We start from the raw sequence: 14559 nt of genomic DNA, 5'->3' as shown, positions 1-14559 counted from the left end.
TTAGTGAAAAGGAAATTAAAGAATATGTGTTGTATGTTGTCGTTATGCTTCCATTTATGACTAACATACTACCAAAAGAATCTAGATCGTAAATAATCTAGTCTTTTGAGCACATCTCGAGGGATTTTGAAGAATGACATCATGAACATCTGCTGATGATGAAATTAATGAGAATTAATTTTCCGCCAGCTGACATGTGTTTACCTTTCCACCTGTCAATTTTTTTCTCAAATCGTTCCTCAACTTTCCTCCGGTCTATGTTACATAGTCTGCGATGGTGAATAGGAATGTCTAAATATTTGAAGGGGTACAAACTAATTTCACAACCATATATTTGTGTGTATTGGTCCCCTTAGCTTCCCCATAGCACAAATTTTCGTTTTTATGAAAGTTGATCTTAAGACCTTATAGTTGTTCGAAGACACATAAAAGGAGCTACATGTTTATTGTTTGCTCCATATTATAGTCCACGAAAATGATGATGTCATCTACATATTGCAATATTGATAGATCACCTCCACTAAGTGTGGTACAACCTCTGAAATATGTCCATCATCTTTGCTCTGGCAATCAAAATGGCAAGCATATATGCCACTATGTTAAAAAGGATTGGGGACATAGGATCACCCTGTCGTAATCCTTTGTGTCTGAAAGTATGGACCAACATCATCATTAATTTTGATCCCAGTACTATTGTCAGACACAAAATTATGTATCCATTGGCACCACTATTCTAAAAACACCTTTATCCTTATAGCCTATTGCAAGGACCATTTCACCTTATCATAGACCATATTCAGAATTACCCCGTTTAAGTTCTTTTTATGTAATTCATGAATGGTCTCATGAAGGATTATAACATCTTCTATAATATTTCAACCCGACATGAATGTCGTCTGTGTAGGACGTACCACATATTTAGTAACCCCTCTGATCTGGTTAGTGCCAAGTTTCGTTAATATCTTAAAGCTGACATTAAGCTATCATATCGGTCGGTATTCTTGTATTTTTTATGTATTATTAATCATTGGAAGTAGTGTGATTACTCCAAAATTGAGACTAAAAAGTGGTAGGGAACCTTTACGAAACTCGTGAAACAGGGCCATTAGATTGCCATTATTATCTTCTAGAACACCTGATAAAATTCAATTGGGAACCTATCAGAACCTGAGGTCTCGTTATGCTCTATTTGGAAGATGACATCTTTAACCTCTTTCTCATTGACATACGCGGTCAAGAATTCATTTTCTTTCTCGCTCACTTAAGGAATATCATCTCTAAGGAACTCCACCATTGAGAATTGGTTTTCTCCTGGTGGCCAAAAAGTCTTTTATAACATTTTATAATATATTTCTTGAGCTCATTATTTCCCACGCTTGGTACTTACTCTTGCTCAGCTTATATATTCGTTGTTTTCTATGTTTATTATTTACCACTAAATGAAAATATTTGGTATTATTATCCCCTTCTAGTAGGTCTTTCACTCTAGTCCGTTAATACTATTTAAGCTCCTACTCTGTTAATAAGTGTACTAATCTCTCGTTAAGATAATGTTTCAGCCCTATTTTATAGGCTGTTAGCACTACGTTCTGCTTTTTTTTTTTATTCGGCGATGGATGGCACACGATTCAACCAACAGGTGGTCAAGGGTGTAAAGCGATTCAATTCGTTCTATCTGTCTGCCCGGGCTATCTATTTTTTTTTTCCGGCCGTTTATCGATGAAGGTATCGAACGGGTGCTTCTTGTCGAAACCTTTTGCAAGACCGAATCATACTCCTGCATCCTTGCTAACAGCTAGTTCCTTGCTATGCAATTCATCTCCTCCTCTCTCTTTTTTTTATGAGTTGATTCATCTCCTTTGTTGTAGAGGCTGTGCAATTCGTCTGCTAGCCTTTCTTTGTAGCTATAGGCTTTCGCTACTCTGCTCATCGCTTTTCCTGTTGCGTTGAACAAGCGATCCATGCGGCCCACGTTGAATGGAGAAGTTTACGTTTTCTCATCGTTTGAAGGAACGCTTCCGGCTTCATCTTCGGTGTGTTTCTCCGTCCGCCGGCGAGGCGTGCAATCTGAGCTCCAGTCTTTGTAACCGGTGTTTTGTAATTTTCAGGCATATCACTGAAAACCATCCCGATTCCTTAAAAAAAAAAAGGTATAGCAAACATACAAGTTAGTGATAACGACCTGACTAAAAGGCATATACATATTACATCTTTTGACCATGGTACGAACAAGTGAATTCACTTGATAGAAACACCAGATGTTCCGGATGAACAGGGCGTAACTTTCAGTAGCCCGTATGAAATGAGTTTTGGAAGCTTCGCAAGGAAACTTTTATTTGTGTGATTGCTCGACAATGACTTCGCTTTCTTTAGACACACATCCCGTTCTAGTGACCAAAATTTACCATGACAGGTTCTAAACTCCTAAATCCTAATAACATTTTGACATCTGTTTTAAAGAAGTTCCGATGTGAACATATGCAGTGTCTGAAACTTCAAGAATATTCTTTATATGATAATATGACAATGCTGCAGTCACGCGCTATGTTCCGGTCACAGTTTCCGACCTTTCCAAAGACAGCCAGTGCCCGATTTAGTTATATCATACTTACAAGTACCTGCCCTGCTGCGCAAAGGCTGAACTGAACAGCCAGAATCCTAAGACAGCCAATGCTAGTTTTTCAGTTACGCCTCTTTCTGACTAATACCAGCACAGAACCCCAAAGATGGGTGATATCACAGATCAGTAACATGAGCATGTTGCTAGCATGATCCATCCATCTGGCTGATAAACAGTCACTTAACAGGCTTCACCAGTAAGGTCTATGGTATACACATCACAGTCCACAATATATTTTTGTCAAGAGGGAGCATAAAGAAGCACATGTTGCTATAGCTTTGGTTTCATTGATCATGGAACAGAACGCAGATCAACAATCTCAAACCGCAAATTAGGTTTGAAGTGCACTTTCGAGCAGGTTTCATATATTGGACTGCCATCGGTTGTCTCTCGGTGAGTATGGAATGCACTTTCATCGCATTCCCTAATCACATCCATTCCGCCTGGGTCGGTTAGCCTAAATATTCCATAGCTCCTGAAGGATTTGAGATTTCATTCTACAGTATGTTAGCCAGGTGGTTGCACCAAAAGCTTATTAACAATAAAAAAATTCGAATGTGTGACCACACTTTATCTTAAGTGTTGTAATTATGAGAAAAAAACACATGCCTTGTAGGATCGGTGGGAGCAACCACAATTGCAACAGCCTCTGGTAACATAGCCTGCAAAAATTCAGCAGTTTTCATCAATCAAAATTAGATGTGTGACAAAGCAGGTGAAAGACTCAGTGGTTGAAGTTGTTCTGTGTTAGACTACAGACCGTTACAGACAGACTAACAATTCTGAGCTAGTAAATGTTATTATCAATGTTGGTACAATTATGAAGATGCTGTCAGAAGTCATGCTATTCCTAATTGCGGAGCATGGTTTATCTGTCCTGATATAGGCAATCTTCTAATAGAAGCATCCTTGCTACTTAAGCCACATAATTATGTCCACATACCACAAAAATTTAAAGCAAAATTAGGTGTATACCATCGCAAAAGTGCCCATATTAGTGGGCCCACATGTCATCATCACAGCCGATGGTATTTTCCAACTTTTGCGATTTTTACGATAGTACCTAGCAAATTGCCCCAAAATTTAAAGATGCATAATGGCCCATTGGCCTTCCTTTTTTTTATTGGACTATTTGTGAATTAGTCAGTACAAAAAGAAAAGCTACGTAACTATCAAATATCTGCCCTGTAAGCCAAACAGCTGCTCAGCAAAGGATAGAGCATAATGGTCAGATATCAGGGTGGACCGTTGCTAATCTATGAGAACATAGTTTTTGGTATGTAAGCCCAATGGCTGCTCAACAAAATATAGAGCACACTGTTCATATATCAGGGAGGAAAGTATGTCATTTTTCGTGGCTGGTGTTAAGGACATGGATCGATTGGACAGGATTAGGGATGAGAGAGGAGGGAGAGAGAGATGGCGAAGGCGGGAGGCTGGCGCACGGTGGCTGGAAGGCGAGGAGGCATGAGAGCTTTAGGGTTTTACCCCTTTAATCTTGCTTGCCTTTTATTGATAGACTGCCTCTATTTATAGAGAGATATCACAACTTAACCTTAAGTAATCTATTACAATCTGGAATAATCTAGAAGCTATCTAATTTAATCCTACCAAACTTAACGGGCAAGTAACAACGCTTTATGAGAGTGGGCCCGTGCTACAATGCGAACCATAAACAGCTGGGTCGTGGTGAACAGTGCCATGGGCTTCCCTGGGTCGCAACTGGGCCAGCAGGTACATGGGCCCAGTCTAGGCCCATAACGGCTGATCTCTTCGAACATATGTTTGTGGTTATCTTCACAATTTTAATTGTCTGTGCATGGCCATATGTCTGTAATTCTCTAGGTTGATAGCTTGGTAAAATCAGCCATATGTCTGTAATTCTCTAGGTTGATGGCTTGGTAAAATCAACCATATGTCTGTAATTCTCTAGGTTGATGGCTTGGTAAAATCAATGGCACATCTAGTAGCTCCTGGTACCTAAAGGGATCATCTGGTCAAATAAGGCCATATACCACATGCTTGATCATCTGTAGTACCTAAGAAAGTGTGAAAATGGAAGCTTCAGCAAATGCAGCTTGCATTCTATAAATTATGGACTGAACTCTTCATGACAAGATGATATCAATAATGTGTAATGCTTGATGCGTATCACTCAAGCATAAGTTTGTATATAACGAAGTAAAGCATAAACTCTACCAATATCGTTCTAAATAAGAAACAAACACTTTTTTCCTCTCTTTGTATTAGATCAACGCACCATTACCTGGTAAGAGTATTGAGTGTGCAAATCAATCGATGATAGGAAGCATGTTTGTGAAGGGTGAGTCTGGAAAAGACAAAAAAAAATGTCAACTCTAAGGAATTATTAAACAAAAGTGATTATTCCATCCAAGCCTCCAAGGGCACTAGAAATGCGTGTAAAGCAACAATGTTCAAAAAGGAAAAAAAAGATGAATTCCAAGTTTTTTTTAACAAGCAATCACTTTTATTGAATTTTAATTAAACAAGAAATCTCATTCTTTTTTTTCTAACAAGAAGGTAGATTATTAGGTTGCAGATTTTCACCCTTCTCAATCATGGGAAATCTAGAAATATGAATAGCCATTACTACCATTTTGTCATTCTTATGCAGTGGAGTTAACACAGAAGATACAATATACAGAATATGTTCACCTTCCAGCTCATTGCGAGGTACTAAAAAAACAAGAATATCCTGGTCATTCTCGTTAGGATGTGCCATTATTATGCTACTAAAGGTAAGGATGCCACAGCCAGCACATTTCTTTTCCAACTGACAGAGTCCGTAACATGTACCACTGCTCCTTCCTATGGCTAATACAAGAAAGATATTCACCATTCATGTTTTATGTTAGTAACACAACATAATCGCCAAAACATGTTCAGAAGTAGGGAGCAATGTAAACAGCAACCAGCCAACCAAGCAAACTATTCGGAACATTTTGTTCGTGAGAATATTTGTTACTTTATAAGATAAACTTAAATATATTTCCTTCAAGTTTCTTAAAAAGAAGAATATCAAAGTTAAATGAATAAGTGATAATAGTTTGAGATCAGAATATAAATGAGTGAGATTATGTGCCCTAATCAGGTAGCAATCTAATGCATTAGCATATCTCACATGCATAACAGCCACAGGATACACTTAGATTAGGTGAGTCAGGTTACTTATATGCACTTTCTTTCATTTCATGATTGAACCAACAGGAAAAACAAAGTACATATAGTATGGAAATGTTAAAATATATACATGTATCCATCCTGCAGGGTAAAGTGACTGCTCTGACAATACGGCATGTATCTCTTCCTCATTAACAGCCTGACACTGCATTTGAAAAAGGACAGATTCTGAGTGTGGCAGATGGATATTTGTCGGCAAATGTGTTCAAGCTAACAGTAATAAGTTCAGTAAATGTATTTTTTTTTTCAAACCATTCAATTACTGACATACTGAGTGAGCAGTTCCTTCTTGCTTTGGTATAATCAACATAGTCACAAAGTAAGTACCATCCCTCTGCATATAAATATAAACAGATTCAAGACCCAATCTGAAAAATGGGCATGCTTGTCACATTTTAATTTATTCCCCACTGCACTTACAAGTGAAGCACCAAGAATTCCACAAGTCTCTAGATTATTGCTTGTATTCTCCTTTGCAAGTTCCATGAACTCATCTGTCAATCTCACTGACTGAATAGCATGCACAAGGAAGTTATTTCATCTAAAACTTCAGTTCCTCTCAGGCTCCTAGAAACATCAGACATTTCAAAAGATGGATAAGGAATGGAACAGAACATACTATTTGCATGTCATGCAAGTAGCTAGATGTTGAAGACTGCCCCACTGAAGATCTTGCTTGCTCCTCCACATATTCAGGATCAGTGCTAAACGAAACATCACCGAAGCTCGAAAGATCCTCTATCCAAGAAATGATTGGAGACGGGAAGTGATGCTTCACAGCGCAGGAACCAACATCGCGGTCTCTGGCTGCCCTAACATTGGCTTGGCAGCGGACACCTTGAGCATCTAGATACATCGATTTACTTGGCGTTGAATGCGACCCGCATTTTTTCGTATTGATTTCAAACCTGGCATTTACCATCTAATACTGTCATGATGTTGTAGCAGAAAAGTTGCGCAACCAACTGCAGAAAAGACAAGCATGGCATACCTCCTGCTACTCATGGCTGGGGTAGGACACCAAATTTCAGCCTACAAATGAGGAAACCTCAAACAGTTGTAAACACTAAAAAAATGGGGGATTTGGAATTAAAAAAACGAAAGCAGTTTGAGCCTTCGAGGAGCTGCCAAACAACATCAGAATAGCGTACGTACTGTTGAGCATCATTTAGGCAAACCAGCAAAAAGTTACTGGTAATAAGCAATCGAATACGACAAGTTCAGGGAACGGCATCCACCCAACTACCTAATCGGCAGAGCAAATGGTTGCTTCAGAGAACAGAAACGCAACCACTGCTGATTAATAGCGATCAGTTCGCCACTAACCACCGATCGGCAGCCATACAAAGTGCAAATCCATGCCTCCCAACAGGCACTAAAACCCCCAACGTGTAGTTCAGAACTTCAGTTAAATCAGATGGGCACAAACAGCGGCAGGGCAGTCTAGGAATCTCGCGGCGCAAGTGTCGGCCACAGCGAAGTAATACTACGAATACCGAGAGAGAGAGAGAGAGAGAGAGAGAGAGAGAGAGAGAGAGGTCACCTGGAGAAATCAGGAGCAAGCTATTGATGCGAAGGATTGGCGAGGGCAGTTCGCTCCAGCCCGCTTCAAGCGAGGGGAGTGGCCGGGTGGGAGAAGGGAAAGGGGAAAGGCGAGCGAGGGGAGTGCGCGGTGCCGTTACCTGACGCGAACACGAATCCACGAGGGGCTCTGCCTCTTGATTCGCGCACGCGCACACACAGCTCCACGTCTTTGTCGTGCATGCCGCACACATCACAGCTCACAAAGAGGGGCGGGGCGGCCGAGAGCGAGAGAGAATTCAGGATACGGACGAAAAGTGGCGGCGCCCCCGACGGTGCGGTGGTGCTGTCAGTGTGGGGCGGCTGGATGAAAAAACTGTCAAATCCTGATGCAACAACTGCGGCTACGTGAAAGTTCAGTGACATTGCAACTGACATCTGGTATAAGAATAGTTCAAAACATGACGAAGCAAAATCAAAGAAACTTGGCAAAGAAACCTAGAACTTGGAAAGCTAGCTGTAAAACTAATTACAGGAATCAACAGGAAACAGAACTATATGCTTCATGTATACTGGAGACATTGTGCTGAAAGAATGAAAGCAAAATATCAAAAATTGATTACACTCCTTATTACTACTTATCAAAAAGTATAGCTCCTTGGAGGCGAGGGCTCTGTTCTCTCTGCTTTGCTGTCCGGAAGGTATAATTAAAGTGTTTAGCAACTGCAACCGTTCTTCTGGGAGTCAGAGCAGATTGATTTGTTCTTAATAGTAAATTAGGGAATTTAGAAAGTAGGATGTCGTTAAATGGGCCACATCCTGCTTGAGACTCACATATAGTATCAGAGCTATAAGCTGTAAAAGTGGTCTAAAATCATTTCAGCAATCAACTAAATCGGATTTCCAGGCGTAACAGAGTTCCTTGCCTTGCTTATCTTGGGTCTGCTCTTCTGACTTACTGGCTTGCTTGCTTCCTGCTCTTGCCAGTCATGATTAACTATTAAGATCCTCGCAACTATGGTAGGGCGGTACGCTCTCTCGCGACCTCTACTCTAATCAAAAGACTAAAGGCTCCTACCAAAGATGAAAAAGACGAGGGCTGAAATGAGAAAGGGGCAGATCTCCTTTTTTTCTAGCATTAAACCTGTTCATGATCTTTAGGCTATAGAGCATAGAGCTGACAGAGAGATGACAGACCTACGTCTTATTTTTTTTAACCGACTTTTCACCGACAGGTCAGTAGACCTTTTAGAAGGCGAACAAACGTGTGTCGGCTCAATGTTTTCAGAGAGCAACAGTAAGATACCCATAGTAAACATTAATCCCTAACTTCATTTACTGTAACTCTGGGTATTATAGGCAAAATCACCGTTCATAAAATTATTATACACTCACTGTAGCATCAAAATCTTACCGTCCACTCAAATCTAATGGCCCACGGTAGAGTGAGGTCACTCCGCCGTGTCAGAGGATATCGTTCCAACGCTGCTGATGGTTGCGGGGTGCGATGATGGTGCCGGGTGCAGTGCGATGCGATGCGATGCATCGGGTAATAATCTAGGGAATCCAGAGGCGTCGCGTTCGCTTCCTCCGACGCGTGAAAGGGACGGGGCGCGTGGGTGGCTGCCGATCCAACAAGACGTCAAAGGCGCAAAGCTGTGCTGTGCTGCGCTGGCGGATGGCTTGCCAAGCTTGAAGAAAATTGAAGGTGGTGTATATATAGTTTTAAAGTAATATTGTCGATTTTACCCGTTTTAGGTGGTCAAAATAAATTATTTAACGCTTTACTCTGTGCTCAGAGCCGAGTATACGAATGTCATGGTTTTCTCCTAAAATGTTTCGCTTTTCGTTTGCTGGCATCTGCAACATCATGTGATCTCCAAGTCAGCTACCACGACGATAACAGCAAAATCCAGGTAATAAGTGTAAAACGAAACTCATGTATCGAGACTTCAGGTATCTACAACGCTCCTACCACGGCCGTTGAGTTGGATGGAGTCGATCTCCAAAATCTCGTAAGCGTTAATGTGATCTGATAGCAGATCGGAGAGACGTGGGGGCAAGCTGCAAGCAAATGGTACACGCCTCGTTACTCGCAAAACAAAGGGCACGTCGATTCAGATGAGCCAAAACCCAACAGGGTGACGTTTCAAAAAAACACCCAACAGGGTGGAGAACACGTACGGGAACAAGAGAAATACAATTACATCAATAAGCTTGGCGAATCTTACAAGAAAGCAAAATGGTAACGTTATCATGTAGTCTCGTCTAACATATAGTATAATCTAACAGGCTCACGTCTAATATATAGTTTCATGACAGGCGGATGTCAATCTTTGAGCTCAAACCATTTCTACACCTGTTGAACCTGTCTTGAAAATAAGCCGCAGCAAGAGTTGAAGTTTGCGTGGAAAGGACCAAACTTCCCCAGCAGCCCCAGAAAAATATACGGAAAGTCAATTACTGGAATCAGCAAAAGACGTTTCAGCATCAGCTGCATTGACGCGGTGGTCCGGATGATTTAGTTTATATAGTTTAATAATTTCTGAATGCTATGAATATGACCTTCAAGCATATTCAAAATATCAGCAAGCAATCTTTTGGAAATATCCAATTTACAGCATCTTCTTAAATAGCCAATAAATCATGCAGTGTTGACTACAAAATACTCAGCTTCAAACTTGCTAATCTACCAGTTCAGTCTAAAATATCAAAAGGCACCAGCCTCTTACAGATATCTATTTTATGTGTACCATCCATGATCCATCTAGTGTCCTCTGTCGCGATGATAGCGATTTCTGTTCTTCTGTTTGCAGAATCATCTGTGGTCTGTAACCAAGCAATCCTCCACAATCCATTCATACTGCCAGAGTATGTCCTGCACAGGGAAAGAATAATATTCACACAATTCTGACTAGAGAATACAATGAGAATAAAAAAGGAAATTTAATCAGCAAGTACAGTATTCAAAATTTTCTTCCATACACAGAAGAATAAATTACGATATTTCATGACGTTAAGCCCAGAAACATGCAGTGATGTCCACTGATCCAGTGGGAAACGAAATCTATGTGGATAGAACTAAAAAGCGATCTTCGCACGACAAATGATGCTGCCATGTCCACCATAGAGAGTTAGTGGATGCAAGATATACCATTATGTAAGAAATCAAACAACAGAGAAGTACAATTTCATGCAGTGGAGATAGCAAGTGCACAGAGCTTAATGTGAAAACTGACAGCATTAGAACTTCAGCAAAATAAAATAATCTTTTTACAGGGAAAATGGGTATACATGTTTATCATCAATTAAGAAAAAATGGTATGATTGCATGCGATGCTCATTTATCTTCGATATGGACATCATCTCGACTCATACATTTCTACCTTTCCTTTAAACAGACACAATGGATTCAAACTGTCCCCCTTTTACTTTGAACAGACACTTGTTGACTTACCATCATGGCAATCTCTCTAAGAGATTTTCCACCATAGCTCTTTGTTTTATGCCACTCAAAGATTCTGACTTTATAATTGCATTTGATACAAGAATGACATTACTTGGTGAAGGAGCATTCACCTATAGGATATCAAGCACAAGAAACATTATTAGTTAGTAAATTTCACAAAACTACAACTATTTGTACCATTCTAACACAAAACTATAACTTTTGAAGTATATTTCACAAAAGTACAACTACTTTGACCTTTGGTAACAAGAAATTATAACTTTTTAACCTGGTCCCACCTGTCAATCACACATGTGCCAAAAAGTTGCAGTTTCTTGTTACCAAGAGTCGAAGTAGTTGTAGTTTTGTGAAATAAACTTCAAAGGTTATAGTTCTGTGTTACAATGGTATAAATAGTTGTAGTTTTGAGAAATTTACTCTATCAATTAAGAGTTTTACAAAAAAGAAAGACAGGATAAAAACATAAAAAATGGACAGATAAGCCAGAAGTATACCCAGACTCGACCGTTCAGTCCAACAGCAATCTCAAATGATAGTTTTTTCCCAAGGGCCTCCAAAACTGGACATGTTGGAGAACTTAACAACCTACAAGCAACCAATATTAAAATATATAACAAAAATTGATGCCACTATTTTAGTATTGGAGAAGGACAGCATGTATTGTACTCACATCCGTGACATGCCAGTTGATGTGTCGAACATATAGCCATCTTTCAATTGACCAAATTCAGCAGCTTTCCCCATAGCTGCAAAATAGAAAACATAGAAGTAGAGTAACAGAAAACTAACAGGATGATCAGACGAAGTCAAAGACACAGCTCAGACTGACAGAGTAACAGCTCACAAGGTGAAGGGTTCTCAGAACCAAGGAGTGACAGATTGCCAAGACAAATAAATCTGTACTTCTAATGGACAAGTCAACAAAGAACACTTGCCCTAAAAAAACAAAAAAACAAAGGAAACACTGAACTATAAGCAGAAAATTTTACCATCCATGCACGAGAGCTCTGGATTCATGATGCTATTTGCTTTCACCACTCGGGCATATATTAGCGTACCAATCTGCAGGTGAGTAACCGTGGTAAGGTCCGGATATAATCAGCAAACTGGAAACTAGGTTCTGACACCGTGCCACCACTTTGCGGCATCATTCAGAACTGAGATCACAGTGGACAGAAACATACTCCATAGCTAATAGAATAGCATATACTCCATCTGTTTTTTTATTTGTCATACAAGTTTTGAGAAGAGACTCAACTAATTCTTCCTAAAGTGTCCCTACCTCAGTAAGAGTATAGTACAATCTAAAAGACTGAACTATTTGTTCATTAGTCACTAACATTAAATATATGTGAGCCAAACGAACTTAAAGAATTAGAAAGAGACAACTTTAATAGGGGCATGTCGTCATTTTGAACTACTTCTTAATTCATGTGCAATAAGCTAAACATCAAATAGACAGCAATTCACATGCTACTGAGTACATGTTAAGAACTACATAATGTGACCTACTGTAGTACTGTACACACCTTTTAGACTCTTTAGTATAGAGACTGACAGAAGGATGAAACCCAACAAAGTTTGAAAGTACAAAACAACCCAGTGCCACACCTCGAACTTTGGTATGTTTCTCCTGGTACCACCTTCAAATGCAAGAACTGGTAGAAAAGCCAAATTAGGCCCCTTTATGTCCACTAAAAAGTTCTGGAAATAACAAAAATACTTCAGCAGAGAACAAAGTATATAAGGTGCACCAAAAGTCCAAAACTACATTCATCTAATGTAAAACGAAAATCAAGCTTTTACTCAGTGAAAGCTCATTTTGATCTCTGATTATATATTAAAACTGTACAAAATGGCAATCCGCTGATCATATTGCCACAAATAGGGCTAGATACTTGTAAGCGACATCATATATAAATACTCCATTTGGCAACATTTGTCCAATTTTTTGGGAAGCGCAATTTCACAATGTTTGTCCATTTGAGTAAATAAAGAATAGTCATTTGCAATATTTCTGCTCGTTTCCCCTACTTCAATGCTGTGGAAGTGGTTGAATAGTTGCAGTATGCCATTTAATAGGGAGTGTGTAAGGTCCAATACTACCAGGTTTTTTTTTCCTTAGGTCTTGGTCTGAATCCATGGTAGGCTTGAATAAATATTGCAAAACGGAGCGAGTACTCACAATCTGAGTGCAAATGTATACTTACATCCGGTTTGGTGTCGGACACGATACCAAGAACTGTATCTTCAACAGAAGGTATATACTGCCAAGAAAAAGGAGAAGAAACATGAACAGGTGAAAGCTGAAATACAACACACAGGGGATAAGCAGCACTGTCTGCAGTCTCCCACTCTACAGTTAAGAAGATATAAGAGGAAAAGCTTGAAGCTTTTCAGGCAGGTTAATTGTAAGCTATTATGCACTCTTTCAAGGGTGGCTCAGAATAGATGAAGAAGATTATATGTCTTCAAGAAAAACAACAACCATTCAATATTTCAAGAGTAATATGACTATAACCAATGCATGCTTATGCATGAGTAATGGAATTTTCACAGCACTGAATCAATATAACCTAGTCCACAAGAAAAGCACATCAGGTTAACAAATTAGTTTGATAATTTAGTCATCTAGGAGCACAGATATTCTGAATATCTAACTGACTGAGAACCTGCAGCAATGGTAATCGCATAAACACATAGTAAACAGAACAATCTTCTCAGACGTTTCAGCTTAACCATGACTTGTAACAAAAACTTGGCCACTTGGCTATGCAGGGAAATTTGAAACTTTTTGTTCGAAGAGGCATGTGGTAGCTACACTATACACAGCAAGCTTATATGATCAATCCGCATTGTCGTTCCAGTGGTAATCCATACTCCATTGACCCCGATTCTTTTCTCAAGTGGACATGAAGTTATGGACTTCACCCATCTGAAGTTCTGAACTCCAGAAAAAGTAAACTTATTTCAGAGTTAAGCATGCATGAGCGCAAACCGGAGGACTCACCCTCTTCTGGGAGCTCTCAACCCAATACTTGTTGGGCTTTGACAGCCGCAGCTTCCCGGCACTGGTAACCTGGATGGTGTCGCGCTCCTGCAAGCCCCAAGTACCACCGATAAGCCTCATGACCCAAATAAACACCCATTAAACCTTAACCCCTAAATGGGCAGACCGGCACGAAAGGGTTTACCTGGCGCAGACCGGCACCAAGCTTTATGGTCTGGTTGGTCATCTCCGAGAGGTCCAGGACGACGTCGCCGGGCACCTGGGCAGGGACGGCGGGGTAAGGGAGAAAGCGCGAGACGCGCCAAGATAACGAGCGAGAGATGTTGAGGCACGGGAAGGGGATTGGAGGCGTACCACGTAATTATTGACGAGGGAGGAAGGAGGCGGCCTCCTCGACTCCATTGCTCGGACTCGACAACGGCGGTCGGGCACGCTGGGGTCGAGGAGAGGACGCTGGGACCTGGGAGCGGAGCGGCGGCTCTGGCTCCGGTGCGTGTGGTTTCTAGCGGAGAAGATGGGCCTGGCCCTGGAAGCGTTGTTGGCCGGACCCGAGAAACCCGAGTTGGAGTTGACTAAATATAAGATCAGTAAATGTTGATGACTGTTTTATTTAAGATATAAAGTGAGGTGTTATAATTTTACTAGGAATAATATATGTCTTTTGGAAATTAGATCTAGTCATAAACTTTTTTTTTATTGTTTAGCTAGTCTAAAGTAAAACTCTACTAAATGTCCATC

The 14559-nt window shown here is 40.3% G+C and overlaps 2 protein-coding genes across 4 annotated transcripts; both read right to left on the bottom strand.

Annotated features, from left to right (window-relative positions):
- Nucleotides 1–2488: 2488 nt before the first annotated feature.
- Nucleotides 2489–7582, bottom strand: LOC133908407 (AMSH-like ubiquitin thioesterase 2). Of its 3 annotated transcripts, XM_062350420.1 has the most exons (9): nt 7365–7576; nt 6813–6853; nt 6441–6729; nt 6242–6331; nt 6093–6155; nt 5892–5966; nt 4887–4949; nt 3230–3282; nt 2489–3095 (listed from the first exon to the last, which is right to left on the bottom strand). In XM_062350420.1, the coding sequence occupies exons 2-9, from the start codon at nt 6824–6826 to the stop codon at nt 2912–2914; spliced, it is 831 nt and encodes a 276-aa protein (XP_062206404.1). In that variant the 5' UTR covers nt 6827–6853; nt 7365–7576; the 3' UTR covers nt 2489–2911. The 3 variants fall into 3 exon arrangements, with proteins under 3 accessions (XP_062206404.1, XP_062206405.1, XP_062206406.1); XM_062350421.1 differs by lacking the exon at nt 6093–6155 and having other exon boundaries at nt 7365–7580; XM_062350422.1 differs by lacking the exons at nt 6093–6155; nt 6242–6331 and having other exon boundaries at nt 7365–7582.
- A 2250-nt stretch (nt 7583–9832) lies between these two features.
- Nucleotides 9833–14375, bottom strand: LOC133908406 (uncharacterized). Its single transcript, XM_062350419.1, has 10 exons — nt 14176–14375; nt 14006–14080; nt 13822–13908; nt 13022–13078; nt 12423–12515; nt 11801–11873; nt 11482–11557; nt 11306–11396; nt 10800–10921; nt 9833–10220 (listed from the first exon to the last, which is right to left on the bottom strand). Exons 1-9 carry the CDS (start codon nt 14221–14223, stop codon nt 10802–10804), a joined length of 720 nt encoding a protein of 239 aa, XP_062206403.1. The 5' UTR covers nt 14224–14375; the 3' UTR covers nt 9833–10220; nt 10800–10801.
- Nucleotides 14376–14559: the final 184 nt, after the last annotated feature.

Source organism: Phragmites australis, chromosome 2 (genome assembly GCF_958298935.1).
Source record: "Phragmites australis chromosome 2, lpPhrAust1.1, whole genome shotgun sequence".
Taxonomy (NCBI): Eukaryota; Viridiplantae; Streptophyta; class Magnoliopsida; order Poales; family Poaceae; genus Phragmites; species Phragmites australis.
This window is presented reverse-complemented; position numbering and strand designations above follow the sequence as displayed.

Bases quoted from the DNA above. Each gene is read 5' to 3' on its own strand.
- LOC133908407 (XM_062350420.1), bottom strand. The intron at 6,332-6,440 runs GTATGTTCTGTT...CATGCTATTCAG, and splicing joins ACTTGCATGACATGCAAATA to TCAGTGAGATTGACAGATGA. The intron at 6,156-6,241 runs GTAAGTGCAGTG...ATTTATATGCAG, and splicing joins GAATTCTTGGTGCTTCACTT to AGGGATGGTACTTACTTTGT.
- LOC133908406 (XM_062350419.1), bottom strand. From the start codon at position 14,223: ATGGAGTCGAGGAGGCCGCCTCCTTCCTCCCTCGTCAATAATTACGTG. The intron at 13,909-14,005 runs GTAAACCCTTTC...TGGGGCTTGCAG, and splicing joins TTGGTGCCGGTCTGCGCCAG to GAGCGCGACACCATCCAGGT. The intron at 10,922-11,305 runs GTATACTTCTGG...GATATCCTATAG, and splicing joins GACTGAACGGTCGAGTCTGG to GTGAATGCTCCTTCACCAAG.